The 20,737-nt window shown below is 39.6% G+C and overlaps 1 protein-coding gene across 2 annotated transcripts in view; it reads left to right on the top strand.

The window, feature by feature from the left end:
* Nucleotides 1–20,737, top strand: part of cfap70 (cilia and flagella associated protein 70) — an 86,558-nt gene that overhangs the window by 32,681 nt on the left and 33,140 nt on the right. For both annotated transcript variants that reach the window (XM_072269534.1, XM_072269533.1), the window contains exons 13-16: nt 1,428–1,519; nt 4,938–4,998; nt 6,856–7,050; nt 12,214–12,345. In XM_072269534.1, coding sequence (XP_072125635.1) covers nt 1,428–1,519; nt 4,938–4,998; nt 6,856–7,050; nt 12,214–12,345 — 480 coding nt within the window. The remainder of the gene's footprint in view (nt 1–1,427; nt 1,520–4,937; nt 4,999–6,855; nt 7,051–12,213; nt 12,346–20,737) is intronic.

The following is a 20,737-nucleotide window of genomic DNA, read 5'->3' as shown; positions in this document are numbered from 1 at the left end:
CATCCATCATATTACAATATAACAGAGCCCTTAAATGAGTGTAGTTATCCCCTTTTGTTCGAGAGCCTGATGGTTCAGGGGTAGTAACTGTTCTTGAACATTGTAGTGCAAGTCCAGAGGTTCCCGTACCTTCTGCCTGATGACAGCAGCGAGAAAGGAGCATGGTTTGGATCTTTGATGAGGGATACTGCTTTTCTACGGCAAAGTTTCATGTAGATGTGCTCAATAGCTGGGAGGATTTTACCCGTAATGTACTGGGCGGAATCCACTATCTTTTGTAGGATTTCTGCTCAAAGGCATTGGTGTTTCCATATGAAGTCATAATGCAGCCTGTCAGCCCACTTTCCACTACACATCTATAGAAGTTTGCCAAGATTTTCCATGATACTTAGCATTCTGAAGCTAGTGTTCCTTCTGCCCACTTTTCACCCTCTCTCCTCCTTCCAAGAATCAGGATAGGATTCTCCTCTTCACCTTCTATCCTACCAGCCTCCACACTAAATGGGTTGTCTTTTGCAATTTTAAAATTAATTCCACCAATTGACACAGCTTCTCTTCCCTTCCTCTCATTCCATGTGTAGCACTGTTTCACTTCTTCATTTCCATCAACTTGTACTCCCCTTCCTGTGGCATATTTGCATGCAATTATTGGACAAAATTGATGCTTACTAGGAGGCTATTAGATGCTACAAGAGCATTGACCAGCACAGAAACTGAAGAAGCAGTCAACGTAGATTTTATGAAAGGTAGATAGCAACACAAAAGTAGCCCAAAAAAATAGCAGAAGGCCGTAGTGAAGAGCAATGTAATATTTTTAAAGTAGGCTTCCCTGAAAGTGTCTGTAGATGGAATATTTCACAAATAAGCAAGATGCCTCAAGAAATTTTATTTCAAGTCTTAATAAACTTTCCAAGTATCTTATGCAAGGGCTCCTGATATAGCACAGGCTAGAAAGCTTTATCAATGACACAGTAGTGTAGCAGTTTGTATCAGACTGTTATAGCACCAGTGACATGGGTCCAATTCTACCACTCCCTATAAGGAATTTGTAGGTTTTCTCCTGTGACTGTGTTCAGTTTTCTCCAAGTGCTCAAGTTTCTTCCCACATTCTAATGATATACGGGTTAGTAGGTTATTTGATCAGATGGGTACAATTGGGCAGTGTGGGCTCATTGTGCCAGAAGGGCCTGATACCATGCTAAATCTCTAAATAAAATATTCAAAACATAATCTTTGAAAATTGGGGAGTCCAGAGCACAACAGTAATTACAGTATTAATGTCTGAACTTTAAATATGTTCATTAATTGTGGATATTAGGTTTTGAAATTGTTGCATTTGCTTTTGCACAATAATTAACTGATTTTTCTTTAGCAAATCTGAGCTCTGCATACAGGGAAAATCTTCACTTTTACATTTAATTTTTCAGCAATATGCAGAGACAAGGACATATATTGTTCTGGAGTTTAGTCTGACTAAACCTCTGGTCCAGAAGCGACTTCGAGAGGATCTGGCTCAAAGGTAGATTTCAGCTTTAAATAGAAAATATGCACAATTCTTTCAGATAAACAATTTTTATCTTGTTGATGATGAACTTCTGATTATTAGTAATATATTTTATTCTCATTGAACATTGCCCACTGTCTGAGTATATCACAGCATGATAGGATTACAGTATCAGAAAACACAATGTTGATACAGGCTGATACTGGATATCAAATTCCCAGAAAATATAGTCATATAGCTGTCATATTCAGGGCAAACAACCAAAGAAACATCAATGCTGTTAAGTCACTTGGTAGAACCACCATCCCCTCTCCCCTTGGAGGTGGTCTTCCAGAGATTGGACTAAAGCATATAAACAGAAAGAAAAGAATAAAGGAATAGCTAATAAAAGGTGCGAAAGAATGGAACATAAAACAAAACTTGTAAGGAATGGTAGTGTCATCTGCAAACTTTGGGTTTTAATGGAAGTAAGCAAAACATTACAGATGCCATAATAATAACCTTCCACTGTCTATTTAGATTTAAAAGAATACTTGTTACTCCACTATCTTTGAAAGTTAATTCAAGTAAATCAGGAACTGTTGACCTGTTAGTTAGCTTTTGTTGTCAGGAAGTTAGATGACTGCACTATAATCTTTGCTCCATTTCTGTTTTTCCCTTATCGTTGTATTTATTGATTTTATTATACTGTTTACATTGTGAACATCATGTGAGCAAGGAGTTTCATTGAATCCTAGGATATATGACAATAAACTAAACTGAATCTGAGATGGAGGTATAAAATTGTAAAATGTTATTAATAAAATATGTATTTAGGAAATAGCTGACAAATGTAGCTCAATGTAGACAAATATAAAATCATCCATTCTGGAGTTAAAAAGAGATCAAAGCAGTGAAGATAAAGGATCCATGTACATTTATAATGGATTGTCACCTTGACATGGTGGAGAAGCTTGTGTGGTCCTGTGATCCCGAGAGCAATGCCGTCTGGTTCTATGCTCCTGCTAGGGTCACCCATGGCGGTAAGGTCGAGGGTGAGGTCCCTGACAAAGAACAATCCAACCAAGACCTCAACGGTGGAACAGGCGGACGAAGTTACTTTGAACTCAACAGCTGTGAAGGCAGATGAAGGCTGCAACAAATCCATCAACTCCAATCGTCGTGGTTTCCATGCCATTGGAATCAGTTGGTTGATTTGTGAAGTATCGTGTGCTTCTAGGAGTGCAACGTCAAGTACACATTAAACAAATACACGCACAGGCATTTTCACTCTGTGGGCCACTTCTTCAGAACGAAGACCATCATCCTTGACTTTGAGGGATAGCCACGACGACAACAACATTTATAATGAGAATGAATTTGATGTGGATGTAAACATAGTGATCAGTTTCCAGACCAATTGTGTCAAGAGACTTGTCGCTGTGCATGGTTCTAAGAGAGAGCAGTCTTTGTTTACACATTCACACCCTGCAACTTCAAAGATAGCTTTTATGTATCTAAAAGGAAATTATGTTTTACTGTATTTATTAATGAAAGTTGGTGCTGGTAAAACACTGTAGGGCATATATATGTTTAATTGTTACCTAGAAAAGACCTTAATGGTATCTGTTCTTTTTATTAATCTCGGGAAGAATTGCACCATCCCCTGATGACTTCGAGTACAAGCCTCGGAAGGAATACAGGAACTATCTAACGTATTTTACAGCAAGTTAAATTTTGAGCAGAAGATGCACAAGCTAGAACTGTGTTCATTGGAATCTAGAAGATTAAGAAGTAACTGACTTTTAGTTGATGTAGTATTAAGCAGAATCTGAAGTGAGTACAGGTTTATAGAGAAGATAGATTTATTGGCCTTCATCAACCAATGTATTGTACCAATGTATGAGTTGGGATGTTATGTGGAAATTATATAAGACGTTGGTGGGGCCTAATTTGGGGTAGTGTGTGCAGTTTTGGTCACCTACCTACAGAAAAGATGTAAGTAAGATTGAAAGAGTATTAAAAAATTTACAAGGATGTTGCCAGGTCTTGATGACCTGAGTTACAGGGAAAGGTTAAATAGGTTTGGACTTTATTCCCTCGAAGATTGAGGGAAGATTTGATAGAGGTATACAAAATTATGAGGGTATAGATGGGGTAAATGCAAGCAGGCTTTTTTAACTAAGATTGGGTGAGACTAGAACTGGAGGTCATGGGTTAAGGATGAAAGGTGAAATGTTTAAAGGGAAATTATTCACTCAGAGGGTGGTGAAAGTATGGAATTAGCTGCCAGCGCAAGTGGTGAATGCGGCTTAGATTTTAACATTTAAGAGAAATTTGGATAGGCACAGTGCATGGATGGGAGAGGTCTGGAGTGCTATGGTCATGGTCTAGGTCAATGGGACTAGACAGACTAATGATTTGGTGCAGACTGGTTCATATTGCAGCCCTTGGAGGGACAACTGGTTTGAGTCGCTGCCCTAGGAGGGCCACTGGGTCCCGATGCTCTTGGAGATGTTATTGAAATTATGATATTTATGGATTGCACTAGTTCAATCTAACTGTAGTTCACATTGGCCTCATTAAGTTCTGTTTTTTTTTGTGTTCTTACCCATTCTTTCTTGTAGTGAATTGGTATGCTGGGGGTTTGGGTGTTCTGTCAGTTTATGTGCGAAGGAGGGGTTGGGGGTGTTAGGGATTTGCGGGTTTTGTTTCTTTTTCTTTTCATGCAGGGGGTGGGAAGTGATGTATTTCTTTCATCTACTATGGTTTTCTGTATTTTATGGCTATTTGGATAAGAGACAAATTTCAGAACTATATTCTGTATACATACTTTAATAATAAAATGAACCTTTGAAATATGAAATGAACCTTTGACTAAGTGGGCCTGTTTCTGTGCTGTAGCGTTCTGTTACTCTATGACTCTATAGAGAAAGGATGTTTCTTGGTTGCAGTTCCATTTATCTTTATTACTAGATCATTTTTGCTCTTTGTTTCAAGGCTCTATTTCAACTTCTTTTTTAACTGACAAACTGAAGAGATCTGTTTACTCCTTGTTTCTACGATCTAAATTGGGTGCCAGTGGGTGTAGTGCAAATGGGTTATCTGTCCATTGGTTACAAAGAGGAAAAGCAGTAAGAATTCCAGTCTGAAAACACTCCAATGGCACTTGTTGAAAATGTGGTTTTGATAAGAACCGGATTGGATTTACCCATGATACAGCTGCAGAATAATCTGCGAGCACCTTCTCATGCATAAAGAATGGTGGCCACAGCAAGGTACCAGAGCTTTCTGGTGTCTGTGGAACTATGTTGCATCAGGAAAGTAGATGAGAGAAATGGCAAGAATGTTATACAGTAGTTTACAGCTGAACTTTTCAAATGTACCCAGTATGAATTTTCTATAGTGTATTAAATGTAAAATATATCATTGACTATTTGTCTTTCTAAATCAGGATCGCAGAGATGATACCTCCTCGGCCATTGTTGCCTCGTAGGACAAGTGGAGCAGATAAGGTGTGTGGTGGAACTGGAAAGGGCATACGCTGGGTTGTTGCATGTATTAGTTGAATGGAATTTAATTATGTATTGATTTTAATGAATAGTTTGTGGTATTTATTAACTCAGTTTAAAGTATCTTTATTTGTTACTTTAATACTGTGGCTAGTGTGGTCAAAACAACTGTATGACATGCTCCCAGATCTTTACCAGCCTTAAGCTGCATAGTATGTTTATGCAGTGTATGTGCATGAATGATGTCAGTTCCTGTGCAGTGCTCAGTTAAAGACCTCCCCCCCCCATGAAATTTTATCTGTGAAATGATTTGACACTGTTATATCCACAAATGATTGTGTTGTGGTTTTTTTCATAGCTCCACTTGTGTGTTGGGCACAGGACAGATTATCTGAAATAATAACACCGAGGAATTTAAAGTTGCAGATCCTCTCCACCTCTGACTCCCTCGATGAGGACTGGCTCATGGACCTCTGGTTTCCTCCTCCTGAAGTCAGTAATCAGCTCCTTGGTCTTGCTGACATTGAGCGAAAGGCTGTTGTTGTGGCACCACTCAGCCAGATTTTCAATCTCCCTCCTGTATGCTGATTCACCACCACTTTTGATTCGGCCAATGATAGTGGTGCCATCAGTAAACTTAAATTGGCATTGGAGCTGTATGTTCAACACAATTATACCCCCAGTTCTGATTAAAAAGCTCCAAAACCTAGGCCTCTGTACCTCCATCTGCAACTGGATCCTTGACTTCCTCATCAGGAGACCAGAATCTGTGTGGATCAGAAATCACATCTCCTCTTCACTGACAATCAATGCTGGCGCACCTCAAGGATGTATGCTTAGCCCACTGCTCTACTCCGATTTTGCTGATGACACAGCTAATGTTGGCAGAATTTCAGATGGTGAAGAAGAGGTGTACAGGAGCGAGGTAGATCTGTTGGTTGAGTGGTGCTGCAGCAATAGCCTTGCACTCAATGTCAGTGAGATCAAGGAATTGCTTGTGGACTTCAGGAAGGGTAAATCGAGGGAACACACACCTGTTCTCATCGAGGGATCACCCGTGGAAAGGATCAGCAGTTTCAGGTTCCTGGGTGGCAAAGTCTCTGAGGACCCTTTTTGTGCCCAATGTATTGATACAACTACAAAGAAGGCACAACAGCGACTATATTTCATTAAGAGTTTGAGGAGAATTGGTATATCACCAAAGATACTCACAAATTTCTACAGATATACCATGGAAAGCATTCTAACTGGTCGCACCACCAGCTGGTATGGAGGGGCTGGCCACTGCAAAGGATCGGAAAAAGTTGCAGAAAATTGTAAACTCAGCTAGCTTCTTCATGGGCACTAGCCTCCCCAGGATCCCAGACACCTTCAATAGGCAATGCCTCATGAAGGTGACATCTATCACTAAGTACCCCCATCATCCAGGAAACCCCTCTTCTCATTGCTACCATCGAGGAGACCAAAGACATATATTCAATTGTTTCAGGAATAGCTTCTTCCCCTCTACCAACAGTTTTCTGAAGGGATAATGAACCCATGAACACTTCCTCAGTATCTTTTTCCCTCTATTTTTGCGCTACTTATTTAATTTATTTTTAAATATATGCTCCTTATTGTCATTTGTAGTTTTTATTACTGTGAATTGCAATGTACTGCTGCTGCAAAGTATCAAATTCCACAACATATGTTGGTGATATTAAACCTGATTCTGATTCTGAAATGGTTTGAGAGGTTGCATAACAGAAAAATCAATTTACTTTTCCAGTGACACTGGGTATTATTAAGATTGGATTCTGTTAAGAATTTCAGATTTTGGAATATACATATTTCTTATATGATAATTTATATATGTCACAGGCTGTCACAGACTACCATAATCAGATAATCAGTGTAGCTAGGATCATTATGGATGAATACCAGGAAATGTTTGGGCGGAAGCTACTTGAAGGCAAACTCTCAAATGAATTCCAGGATCAAGAGGAGCGTAAGCAAAAGCTTATGTTTGAGCTGAACACCTCAGGAAAATATTTTGCTTTCAAGGAACAGCTAAAGGTAAAATCTGAGTGAGTTTCTCGGTTTTACTGGTAGAATGTTTAAACTGAGTTAGGATATACTGTACTTGTCTGTTATCTGGATAGAGGTAGAAATACATTATTCTATTAGATTTTTCCAGTTATGCTTTAAAATGCTAAAAATTCTTATGCTTCTGGACTTGAACATTGCATTGCTATGATGAAAAGTGAAGAGTAAAACACAGAAGGGCATCTATGACCAGTTGCAATTAACAAGGAATGAATACTATACCATGCCCAAACACTTCCATTGAAGTACAGGTCAACTTTCACTAATCTGACTACCTGTAATCTGGTTCCTTCGATGATCCAGCACTGATTATGTTTAATATGACCCTTCTGTAATTCGGCATTTTCACTAATCCAGCACTCCTTAGGTCCCAATGGTGACGGATTAGTGAAGGTCGACCTGTAGATGAATGCCTCTGTGTCTGAAATCTGTGAGTCAAGATTTTCAGGTAAATGAGGTTACCATCTTATAACACAATATTTTTGTAAACAAAATATGTTTGTTTTTAAGTAAAATCCTCCAGCCATGTTTTGAGAATATGAGAAATATAAATAGTACTCTTGAGTTTGTCTCATCTGTCAAAAAGGACTTGGCTAACATCTTTCTCCCAGGTAACCTCCAGAAAAGTATCTCAGCCTCAGAACTGAATATATATGCATACCCCTTGGGTAAAAACTTCTAAAGATTTTCAGCCTTCAGGGCTGATGGATTACTCTTTCTCGCTGTTCGAAATTGTTAAACCTTTGAACTGAGACTTTCTCCTTAATTCTAAATTTTGACCCAGAGCAATAAACCTCACCTTCTTCCTGAAATTTTTCTGAGAATCTTCTAAGTTTCATCATATCATAAGGTTTGGAACAATTTGGAAAATGAGATTGACTAAACAAAAATAGTCATTTGGAGAAGGTGCATTTTCAGTGAGATGACAATAGATTTGGCCCAGGTAAATCAAAGATTGGCAGGCAAAATCTAATTGAACATTTAAGGCAGAGATGACTTGGGTACAAATCAATGTACATTCCTGTGCGTGAGAAGTGTAGTGAAATCAAAACCTTTTTGAATATCTTAAAAGGTTTAAAAATAAAAGTAGGGTGACACACATAAAATGTTGGAGGAGGAACTCAGCAGATCAGCAGCATCTAAAAAAATGAATAAATAGTCTATATTTTAGTTTAAGACCCTTCGTCAGGACTGGAAAGAAAGGGGGAAGACGCCAGAATAAAAAGCTGGGTGGAGGGGAAGGAGCTCAAACTAGAAGATGATAGATGAAGCCAGGTGAGTGGGAAAGGTAAAGGGCTGGAATAGAAGGAGTCAGATAGGAGAGGAGAGTGGATCATGGGAAAAAGGGAAGAAGGAGGGGCACCAGGAGAAGGTGATAAGCAGGTGAGGAGAAGAGGTAAGACGCCAAAGTGGGAAATGGAAGAAGAAGGGAAGGGAGGGGAAAAATAGAGAAAAAATAACGTAAGGAGGAATTGATGTTCACTAACTAGATGGAATATGAGGTATTACACCTCTACCCTGAGGGTGGCCTCATCATGACAAAAAAGGGGCAAGAATGGGGATAGGAATGAAAATGTTTGGCCACTGGGAAATTCCACTTTCGGTGGGAGAATCTGATGTCCTCAACAAAGTGGTCCTCCAATTTAGGTCAGATGTCACCAGCATAGAGGAGGTCACACCGGGAGCACTGGATACAATAGATGACCCCAACAGACTTGCAGATAAAGAGTTGCATCATCTGGAAGAACTGTTTGGGATCTTGAATAGAGGTGAGGAAGCAGGTGAATGGACAGGTGTAGCATTTCTGTTGCTTGCAGCGATATGTCCCAGGACGGACAAATGGACAAGCGAGTCTCAGAAAGCAGAATCTGTGGGGTGGGGAGGGGGGAGTAAAGATGTGTTTAATGGTAGGATCCAGCTGAAGATGGTGAAAGTTGTGGAGAATGATGCATTAGATGCGGTGGCTCATGGGGTGGTAGGTGAAAACAAGAAGATTTCTATCCCCATTAAGGCAGTGGGAAAATGGGGCAAATGTAGAGCACAAAAAAAGTAGAGTCTCAAAGGGGCATTTGACAGATCATAAGGTGGTTCTATTGGTAGTGAAACACGCCAATTATAGAAAGGTCAGTGAGAATAAAAAAGTTAGAGAGGAAAGGTAATTATGACAACAATGGCAGTGAAGGGAATTCAAAAATATTCCATAAATAGGCAAACAGCAAAAAGATTGTAAGAGGTGAGTTGGGGTTGATCATAAACCAAAAAACAATGTATTTTGAAGGGGGGACATGGACAAGGTATTGAATAAGTACCTTGCATCAGTGTACCAGTGAAGATGTTGGATTCACAGTAAACAAAGATGTTGTTGAGATACTGTGTGGGCTAAAAATGGAAAGAATTCAGCTGGTTGCATGACATTTTTCCATGCTGTAACTTTTCTGGTAAAATAAGGTCATAATTCATTCCTCTAATCAGAACTATACATTTCTTGATCCAATGTATGTAAGGCACTTACTTCCCCAATATGAAGAAGGAAAAAAGTGACGTTGGGCAACAAGGCTGGAGAAGCTTTGGACAGAAATGAATGATAATCTGTATGACATTTTGAACTCATCCATTGCTGCTCAAGCACACAAAGTATGCTGTAAGATGGTGGCCTCATTTACCCGAAGATCTTGGCTCACAAATTTCAGGCATAAAGGCATTCATCGACCAAGTTGGTGTAGTTTGGCATGGTTATAGTGCTTAGCCCTTTACAGCTAGTTTTAACAATAATGTTTGGGTGTTATGTGCATAAACTTAACCACTCCAGAACTTTACATGAGTGTGAATATGACACAACTCTTCTAAAGAATCTCTGGGATATTCATACATTTAACAATATTGATGTGCTGATGTGCCTCACATACATGATTCAATCACTATTCAATCTTCCAGAAAATAATACATATAGGCAATAATAAAACAGTACCCAGACTAGATCTAGGGCAGGCATTTTGTTAGGATCTCCTTCTTTCTTTCTTTTTCAACCTTTTTATTAGTTTCATAAAATATAAACATAACATAGCAATAATACAAAATTGTTGGAAATACATTGTCATACTTAAGATGAGTAATTATGAAACCACATAGTATAAATTGACAAAACTCCCAATCATGTAGGATAACAATGAATAATACAGGACAAAAAAAAAGAACTGGAGAAAAATCATGAAAAAGAAAAAAAATGAAATAAAAAAAAACAAAACCCACCCCAAAAAAAAACTAATCTAAACAGAATTAGTCAACTAAACTAAAAAGACTTGGACAATTTTAACAACGTAAAAATGGAAGAGAAGAAAACCTTAGTGTCGACGACTCCATTCCTCTCAACCAACAGTACAGAGAAGTAAAATAAGTTTGGAAATGGTCAAATTACATCATATGAAAATGCTAAATAAATGGCCTCCAAGTTTTTCAAATTTAATGGAAGGATCATAAACCACACTTCTAATTTTTTCCAAATTCAAACACAACATAGTTTGTGAAAACCAGTGAAATACAGTAGGAGGGTTAATCTCTTTCCAATTCAGCAAAATGGATCTTCTAGCCATTAAACTAAGAAATGCAATCATCCGACGAGCTGAAGAGGTTAAATGATTTGAGTCTATCATTGGTAATCCAAAAATAGCAGTAATTGGGTGAGGTTGTAAGTCTGTATTCAAAACCATTGAAATAATATCAAAAATATCTTTCCAATATTTTTCCAACAAAGGACATGACCAAAACATGTGAGTTAAAGAAGCTATCTCGGAATGACGTCTATCACATACAGGATTAGTATAAGAATAATAACACGATAGTTTATCTTTGGATATATGAGCCCTGTGCACTACTTTAAACTATATCAACACATGTTTAGCATATATAGGGGATGAATTAACCAATTGAAGAATTTTTTCCCATTTTTCGATCGGTATAATAATCTTAAGTTCTCTTTCCCAATCAGTTTTAATTTTATTGGAAACATCAGGACATAAATTCATAATTATATTATAAATAATTGCTTCAACACTTTCTGAGAAAGATTTAGATCTAAAATTTTTTCCAAAGTATCCATTGGATATGAGTGTAGAAAATTAGGAGAAGCAGTAATTAAAAAGTTTCTAATCTGTAGGTATCTAAAAAGGTGAGATCTGTGTAAATTATATTTATTAGAAAGTTGATTAAAAGACATGAAACAATTATCCAAAAATAAATCACGAAAACGTACTATACCTTTGGTTTTCCAATCAAAGTAAGCTTGATCCATAGTGGAAGGTTGAAAAAGGAAATTAGATATAATAGGACTTGCTGAAATAAATTGATTGAACCCAAAAAATCTTCGGAATCGAAACCATATATGTAAAGTATGCTTAACTATTGGATTATTCATTTGTTTATACAATTTAGAAGAAATAAAAGGAAGCAAAGTTCCTAAAACCGAACCCAAAGAAGACCCTTGTAATGAATTACATTCAAGATTTAAGGATCTCTATTATTTAAATCCCAAGCTTGTCTGTACATGGGATTTGGGCTACGAATGTTGGTAGTTTTTTTGAGTCTCATATGATGTGAAAACCTCTTGGTAAATAGACTCAGGTTTTGTTGGTGCCTCTTGAATATACATCAAAGAATAACACAGATATTGATGATGAAAATGGAGTATGCTATCTTCCTGCAAATAAGAACGTTTACAAAAATTAAAATGAATGAGGCCATTTCCCAGTCAAAACGTTAGTATTATTTTATTAATAGAAATATTTCAGACATTATTTTATTTTATTTTAGTTAGGGATACAGAGTAGAGCAGGCCATTCTGGCCCAACGAGCCACAATGCTCAGCAACCCATCCGTTTAACCCTAGCTTAATCACAGGACAATTTCCAATGACCAATTAACTTATTAACGGGTACATCTTTGGACTGGGAGATGAAACTGGAGCACCCGGAGGAAACCCACATGGTCACATGGAGAACGTACAAACTCCTTATATATAGTGCTGGAATTGAACTCCAAACTCTCATGGCCCAAGCTATAAAATCATTGTGCTATAGGCTGTGCTACCATGGCAAATGGTGTTATTTTAAATTGCTAACTTGTAGTTTTCCACTCTAGCATGCAGTTGTGAAAATTGTGCGAGAAAAATACTTACGGACAGTGGCCTTTGAGGATAGAGAACAGCTTCAGACATTCCTTAATGAGTTGTATATTTACTTGGTTGATCAGATGCACTGTTGTCTGCACAAGGTAAGGATTAGCTGGAGTTATGAAAAGCTCTGTTGTTTCATTGTTGATGAAATATGTTGTTTCACTGGCCTAACTTTCACTGCTAAAATCAGGAGGAATACAAATGTGCTGCAATCCCCCTATATATAACTTGGTTTTGAATTTAAAGTTATATGTGTTCTGTTTCTTTATGACTCCGAGAAATTTAAGTTTTTGATGCACCTTCTCTGACTAAAGTGTATCGTGACCCACCTCAACCAGTCCATCCTCCTCATGTCTGTTCCCTTGAGATCTTTCTAATGCACGTCCCCAGCCAATTCCAGAAACTTTCAAATTCTTCCATTACAGACTTAAAAAAACAAAATCTCCAGTATTTCCTCATACTTTACAATCCCGTAGATCATCTGTTTCTTATATTTAGCGCTCTACTGCTTTTAGATCAGTAACTAGAAATGGATGCAATGTTTTTATGGGATTTGTGCAGACCATCCTATAGCTTAATTAGAAATTTACCTTTTTTGTCGCAATGGACTTGAGCCATTGAGATCATGTCTGTTGTAGACCTATTGTGGCAATCGGCAAATTGCAAAGCGTCCAGGTCCTTCCTGAGACAGGTGTTGATTCTAGCCGTGACCAACCTCTCAAAGCATTTCATTACCATAGATGTGAGCGCTACTGGACAGTAGTTGTTGAGGCAGCTCATACTCCTTTTCTTGAGCACTGGTATAATTGTTACCCTTTTGAAGCAAGTGGGAATTTATGAATGTCGCAGTGAGAGATTGAAAATGTCTTAGAATACTCCTGCAAGTTAGTTGGCACAGGTTGTCAGAGACTTGCGAGGTACTCCATCAGGCCCCGCTTCCTTGCAAGGGTTCACCCTCTTCAATGACAGCCTGACGTCGGCTCTGAGACCGAGATCACAGGGTCATCGGATGCTGCAGGGATCCTCATAGCTGTGGTTTTATTCTCCCTTTCAAAGCAGATTGCTGAATATAAACAACTATAAAGGCTTCATCCATTTCAGAAGCCATTCTGTTTTCTAAAATAAGAACATAGACCATAAGACATAGGAGCAGAATTAGGCCATTTGGCCATCAAGTTTGCTCTGCCATTCAATCATGGCTGATCCTTTTTTCCCCTCCTCAACCCCATTCCTCAGCCTTCTCCCTGTAATCTTTGATGCTGTGTCCAATCAAGAACCTATCAATCTCTGCCTTAAATACACCCAACTACCTGTATTCTACAGCTGCCTGTGGTAACAAATTCCACAAATTCACCACCCTCTGGCTAAAGAAATTTCTCCACATCCCTGTTTTAAATGGATACCCCTCTATCCTGGGGCTGTGCCCTCTTGTCCTAGACTTTCCCACCATGGGAAATATCCTTTCCACATCTACTCTGTCTAGACCTTTCAATATTCAAAAGGTTTCAATGAGATTCCCCCCCCATCCTTCTAAATTCCAGTGAGTACAGACCCAGAGCTATCAAATAATCCTCTTACGATAACCCTTTCATTCCCAGAATCATCCTTGAGAACTACCTCTGGACCCTCTCCAATGCCAGCACATCTTTTTTCAGATGAGGAGCTCAAAACGTTTCACAATACTCAAGGTGAGGCCTCACCAGTGCCCTATAAAGGCTTAGCATCACATCCCTGCTCTTGTATTCTAGACCTCTTGAAATGAATGCTAACATTGCATTTTCCTTCCTCATCACTGATTCAACCTGCAAATTAACCTTTAGGGTGTCCTGCACGAGGACTCCCAAGTCCCTTTGCATCTCAGATTTTTGGATTTTCTCCCCATTTAGAAAATACTCTGTACATTTATTTCTACTAGCAAAGTGCATGACCTCGCATTTTCCAACATTCTCCTAATCTGTCTACTTCCTTCTGCAGCCTACCTGTTTCCTCAACACTATCTGCCCCTCCACCAATCTTTGTGTCATCTGCAAACTTGGCAACAAAACCATCTATTTCATCATCTAAATCATTGATATAAAGCATAAAAAGAAGTGGTTCAAACACCGACCCCTGCAAAACACCACTAGTCACTGGCAGCCAAACAGACAAGGATCCTTTTATTCCCACTCACTGCCTCCAACCAATCAACCAATGCTCTAATCATGTTAGTAACTTTCCTGTAATACCATAGGCTCCTAACTTGGTAAGAAGCCTCATGTGTGGCACCTTATCAAAGGTCTTCTGAAAGTCCAAATCTACAATATCCGCTGCATCCCTTTAATGTATCCTACGTGTAATCTCCTCAAAGAATTTCAACTGGTTCATCAGGCAAGATTTTCCCTTAAGGAACCATGCTGACTTTGTCCTATCTTGTCCTGGGTCACCAAGTACTCCATAACCTCATCCATAACAATTGACTCCAACCTCTTTCCAACCACTGAAGTCCGGTCAACCAGTGGCGGCGCCAGAGATTTTTTCTTACGGGTGCTACAGTGGGGCTGAATTATTCAGTGACGGTGCTGAGGGATGTGCTGTATGGCAATATGTATTCACAAGGCCAGACGAGTGGCGTTCAAAAGTCAGTTTCAAGCATTATGTGCCTACTATAAATGCCTCTGTTGATTCACAAGCAACAGCAATTGGTAAATATAATATAGAAGTGAACTGTGACAGCGTCAACAGCATCAGAGACAACCCGGGCTACACAGAGCATAAATAAACAAACCAACAGAGCATCCGACCCATAGCGCACAACGTGAATCACGCACCAATCCCGCAATCAGCGTCAAATGCGTGCTTTTCAACTGAAAAACACAACACTAACCCACAATGTCCACTGCTATTTGTATTACATAGACAGAAAATGTCAAAAGATACACCGTTATTAAAGTCAAATAAGGCAAACAACAGATGCAAGGCTTTACCAGGAGATGGACAAATCATACTCTGACCATGCAATACCTCAATTAATTTGGCTACTGAATTGAAAGCAAAAATTAACAGAATCACCGCTTGGAAGTCTAAGCAAAACCAGTAGCCTTAATAGCAGTAAATGTAATAGTTTAGGAATTTCAGGAAACATAAGGACTATGCGGTATCCACCACAAAATAATAATAATAATCAGCATTAGTCTTGGCCAAATTTTTTAAAAATCATCTGCACTCACCATTGATGTTTTCAGAGAAGCACAGTCTGTCTGTTGTTGTGATTGGTGGTGAAAACATCAATGATTTTCTGGATGTCAAGTGCTTTGGTCCTCCGGCTGTTTATGGCCAACAGGGCCAAATTGCTGTTCTGAGCGTCGCTGCTGCTATTCCTTAGGTAGCTTTTGAGGTTTCTGAGGCAAGAGAAACTCCGTTTGCATGAGGCAGACGTCACAGGTAGAGTCACTGATATGCAGATTAGTTTGTATAAATCTATAATTGCGTTGCGGTAGGGTCTCATTGGAGCTAGAAATTCCACTGTGTCATTCACTGTCTGTCCTTGCTAGAGACTCAACCACTGCTCTCATATACTCATGATTTTCTTGGACAATCTTTGCATGTCCTTTGTCAAGCATATTTCCCAATCTTGAACCACCTTGTTTTCTCTATCTGAATTTGGCCCGTGCCTCCATAGCAAACTCATGAGCTGCACTTACATGGTGGGCTTTGAAAGCTGTTGTAGCTTTCCGCCAGTTGCGGTAACTGGTGACAGTGAATGTAGACTCAGAATGGAACCCATGTCCTCCACACAGGACATGCCTGCATGCGAAGCAGAACGTAGTATCTTTTGTGATTGAATATTCACAAGACAAGACAAGACAAAGGAGCAGAAGTAGGCCATTCGGCCCATCGAGTCTGCTCCACAGCTCCCCCATGAGCTAAACCATTCACCCATCTAGTTCCAATTTCCGGCTTTTTCCCCATATCCCTTGATACCCTGACTAATTAGATACCTGTCAATCTCCTCCTTAAACACCCTCAATGATCGGGCCTCCACAGCCATATGTGGCAATGAATTCCACAAATTCACGACCCTCTGGCTAAAAAAATTTCTCCTCATCTCTGTTTTAACTGGGTACCCTCTAATTCTAAGACTATGGCCTCTTGTCCTGGACTCACCCACCAAGGGAAACAACCTTTCCACATCTACTCTGTCCAACCCTTTCAACACTCGAAATGTTTCTATGAGATCCCCTCTCATTCTTCTATACTCTAATGAATACAGTCCAAGAGCCGACAAACGCTCCTCATATGTTAGCCCCTGCATTCCAGGAATCATCCTCGTAAATCTTCTCTGAACTCTCTCCAACATCAGTACATCCTTTCTAAGATAGGGGGCCCAGAACTGCACACAGTATTCTAAATGAGGTCTCACTAAAGCCCCATAGAGCCTCATCAACACCTCCTTGCTCTTATACACTATTCCTCTTGAAATGAATGCCAACATAGCATTCGCTTTCCTTACTGCTGATCCAACCTGATGGTTAACCTTTACGGTATCCTGCACGAGGACCCCCAAGTCCCTTTGCACTTCCGATTTTTGAATTTTCTCCCCATCTAAATAATAATCTGCCTGATTATTTCTTCTTCCGAAATGTACAACCGTACATTTGTCAACGTTGTATCTCATCTGCCATTTCTTTGCCCACTCTCCTAAACTGACTAAGTCTCTCTGCAACCTTTCCGTTTCTTCAACATTTCCTGCTCCTCCACCTTTCTTGGTGTCATCCGCAAACTTAGCCACAAAACCATTTAATCCATAATCCAAATCATCGATATACATTGTAAAAAGAAGCGGCCCCAACACTGACCCCTGCAGAAAACCACTAGTAACCGGCAACCAATCAGAATAGGATCCCTTTATTCCCACCCTTTGCTTTCTGCCTATCAGCCAATGCTCCACCTATTTTAATATCTTTCCTATAATTTCATGGGCTCTCATCTTATTAAGCAGCCTCTTATGCGGCACCTTATCGAAGGCCTTTTGAAAATCCAAATACACAACATCCACAGCCTCTCTCTTGTCAATCTTATTTGAGATTACCTCAAAAAATTCCAATAGGTTGGTGAGGCAGGATCTTCCCTTCATGAAACCATGCTGGCTTCGGCCTATCTTGTCATGCACCTTGAGGTATTTCATAACCTCGTCCTTGAGGATTGATTCCAATATCTTTCCAACTACCAATGTCAGACTAATAGGTCTTTTGCTGCCTTCTTCCTTTCTTAAATAGTGGAACTACATTTGCGACCTTCCAGTCCTCCAGAACCATGCCAGAGTCTATTAATTCCTGGAAGATCATTTCCAATACTTCCACAATCTCCAAAGCCACCTCCTTCAGAACCCTTGGGTGCACCTCATCCGGACCGGGAGATTTATCTATTCCTAGTCCACTTAGCTTCCCAAGCACCTTCTCTCCAGTAATCTTGACTGTACCTAATTCTATTCCCTGATACCTCTGTCTATCAGGTATATTGCTCATGTCTTCCACTGTGAAGACTGATGCAAAATACTCATTCAGTTTCTCCGCCATCTCTTTGTTATCCATTATAATTTCTCCAGCATCATTTTCAATTGGTCCCGTAGCTACCCTTGTCACTCTTTTACTCTTCATATATTTAAAAAAACTCTTAGTATCCTTTTTTATGTTAATCGCCAACTTCCTTTCATAATTTATCTTTTCTTTCCTAATGACTTCCTTAGTTTCCTTCTGTAAGTTTTTAAAAGTCTTCCAGTCCTCATTTCTCCCATTAATTTTTGCTTCCTTGTACGCCGTTTCTTTTGCTTTTATTTTTGCCTTAACCTCTCTCATTAGCCACATCTGTGCCATTTTTCCATTCATGATTTTCTTTTTACTTGGAATGTATTTTTCCTGCATTTTCCTTATTTCTTGTAGGAATTTCATCCAATTCTGCTCTGCCATCCCTCCATTTAGCTTACTTTTCCAATCGACTTGGGCCAGTTCCTCTCTCATACCACTGTAATTTCCCCTGTTCCACTGAAATATCAATACACCTGATACCAGCTTCTCCTCTTCAAATTTGAAACTGAACTCAATCATATTATGATCACTACTTCCAAGGGGTTCCTTTACTTCCAGCTCCCTAATCGCCTCAGTTACCTGAATATTCCAGTTAGTCAAGCCAGCCACAAATAAAACTCCTTTGCTGATTGCCAAACTGTTGCGAGCAGTGAAGGGTACTTTTTCAATGCTGGCCGACAGGGTCCTTCCTCAGGCTGCTGGCTAACCTCCACTAGCGCTAAGAGCAGCTTCATCCATGTTCTCTTCTGAATCCCGCTCCATTTCTTGTTACTCTACTTTGCCCTCACACTCCTTCGATGAACTGCGGTCGACCTCATCCCCACTTACTTCTTTCTGCATGTCACTTTCAATTAAGACAGGCTCAGGTTGAGACACCACTGATCCCTCTGGATGAGGTCGTTTTCTCACTAAAAATTGATCCATTTTTCACGCTGCCAAAATAATGCACGTGCCAGGCCCATGCTAGCTTGTAAAAGCACAATGTGTGTGCGTGGCATCCGTTAGTCTCGCGAGACCATGGATCTGCACCTGGATGTATACTGTCAATCTCTCGTGTGAGTGAGAGTGAGTGACATCACCACCTTAAGAGATCTTAGATCAGCTTAACAGATCTGAGGACAGCAATGGCAAGACATTGACAACGAACGAATAAGCAGAAGTGTAGAGTGGATCTGACAGAATTTATAACTTTATTGCTCCGTGGTTGCTATGGTAATTGGGGGCGCTGTTTCACTAGATCAACTGGAGAAACATGCTGTATTCAAAACTATACAGAGAAAGCAAAGCAGCTGCAATTTGTATGTGAAATTTCAGTTAATTTCTTGGTGGTGCTACACTGGTGCTATTGCAATTTCTGCTGGGGCTATAGCACCAGCTAGCACCACCATAGTGCCGCCCCTGCGGCCAACTGGTCAAAATTTCTTTTCTGCTGCCTTTCTTAAAGAATGGAGTGATAATTGCAATTTTCCAGTCCTCCGGCACCATGCTAGAGTCCAATGAATTTTGAAAGATCATTGCTAATGCTTCCACAATCTCTAACGCTGCCTCTTTCTGAACCCTGGGGTACAGTTCACCTGGTTTAGGTGACTTATGTACGCTTAGGTCTTTCAGCTTTTTGAGCATCATCTCCCTTGTAATAGAAACTGCACTCATTTCTCTTCCTTCACAACATCTGGCACACTGCTAGTGTCTTCTACAGTGAAGACTGATGCCAAATACTTACTTAGATCATCTGCCATCTCCCTGTCCCCGTTATTATTTCTCCAGACTCATTTTCTAGTGGTCCTATATCCACTCTCATCTCTTTTATTTTTACATACTTGAAAAAGCTTTTACTATCCACTTCAATATTGTTTGCTAGCTTGCTCACATATTTCATCTTTTCTCTCCTAATGATTATTTTAGTTGTTCTCTGTATGTGTTTAAAAGTTTCCCAATCCTCTATCTTCCTACTAATTTTTGCTTTGTTGTATGCCTTGTGTTTTGTTTTTACATTAGCTTTTGACTTTCCTTGTCAGTCACGGGTGTACTATTTTGCCATTGGAGTATCTCTTCATTTTTGGAATATGTCTGTCCCACACCTTCCTCATTTTTCCCAGAAATTCACACCATTAATGCTCTGCTGTCATCCCTATGAGCAGCTCCTTCCAGTTTACTCCTCTCCAATACCACTGTAATTTCCTTTACTCCATTGAAATACTGCTACTTCAGACTTTACTTTCTCCCTATCAAATTTCAAGTTGAGCTCAATTATATTGTGATCACTGGCTCCTAAGGGCTCTTTTACCTTAAGCTCCCTAATGGCCTCTGGTTCATTCCATAACACCCAATCCAGTATAGCTGATCCTGTGGTAGGCTCAATGACAAACTGCTCTAAAAAGCCATCTTGTAGGCATTCAACAAACTCTCTCTCTTGAGATCCATTACCAACCTGATTTTCCCAATCAACCTGCATGTTAAAATCTCCCATGAGGATCATAACATTGCCCTTTTGACACCCCTTTTCTATTTCCTATTGTAATCTGTGATCCACATCCCAGCTACTGTTGGGAGACCTGTATATAACTGCTATCAGGGTCCTCTTGCCCTCACAGTTTCTTAATTCAACATCTCCTGATCCTATGTCACATCCTTCCACTGATTTGATGCCATTCTTTACCAGCAGAGCCATGCCACCCCCTCTGCCTTCCTTCCTATCCTTCCGATACAACATGTAACTTTGGACATTTAGCTCCCAACTACAACCATCCTTCAGCCATGATTCAGTGATGTCCCCCGTTATTACAGAGGAAAGCTTTTCTCATGTGGTTATTTCTACAGAAATACTTCTCCTGTTCTCCTGATTGCTTTACATACTTCATCGCAAGGTTGAGGACCTTGAAAGTGAACGTGACAGAAGGTTGCACATCTTCATGAATTTTCTGCA

The sequence above is a fragment of the Mobula birostris genome, chromosome 9, assembly GCF_030028105.1.
Source record: "Mobula birostris isolate sMobBir1 chromosome 9, sMobBir1.hap1, whole genome shotgun sequence".
In the NCBI taxonomy this organism is placed as follows: Eukaryota; Metazoa; Chordata; class Chondrichthyes; order Myliobatiformes; family Myliobatidae; genus Mobula; species Mobula birostris.
This window is presented reverse-complemented; position numbering and strand designations above follow the sequence as displayed.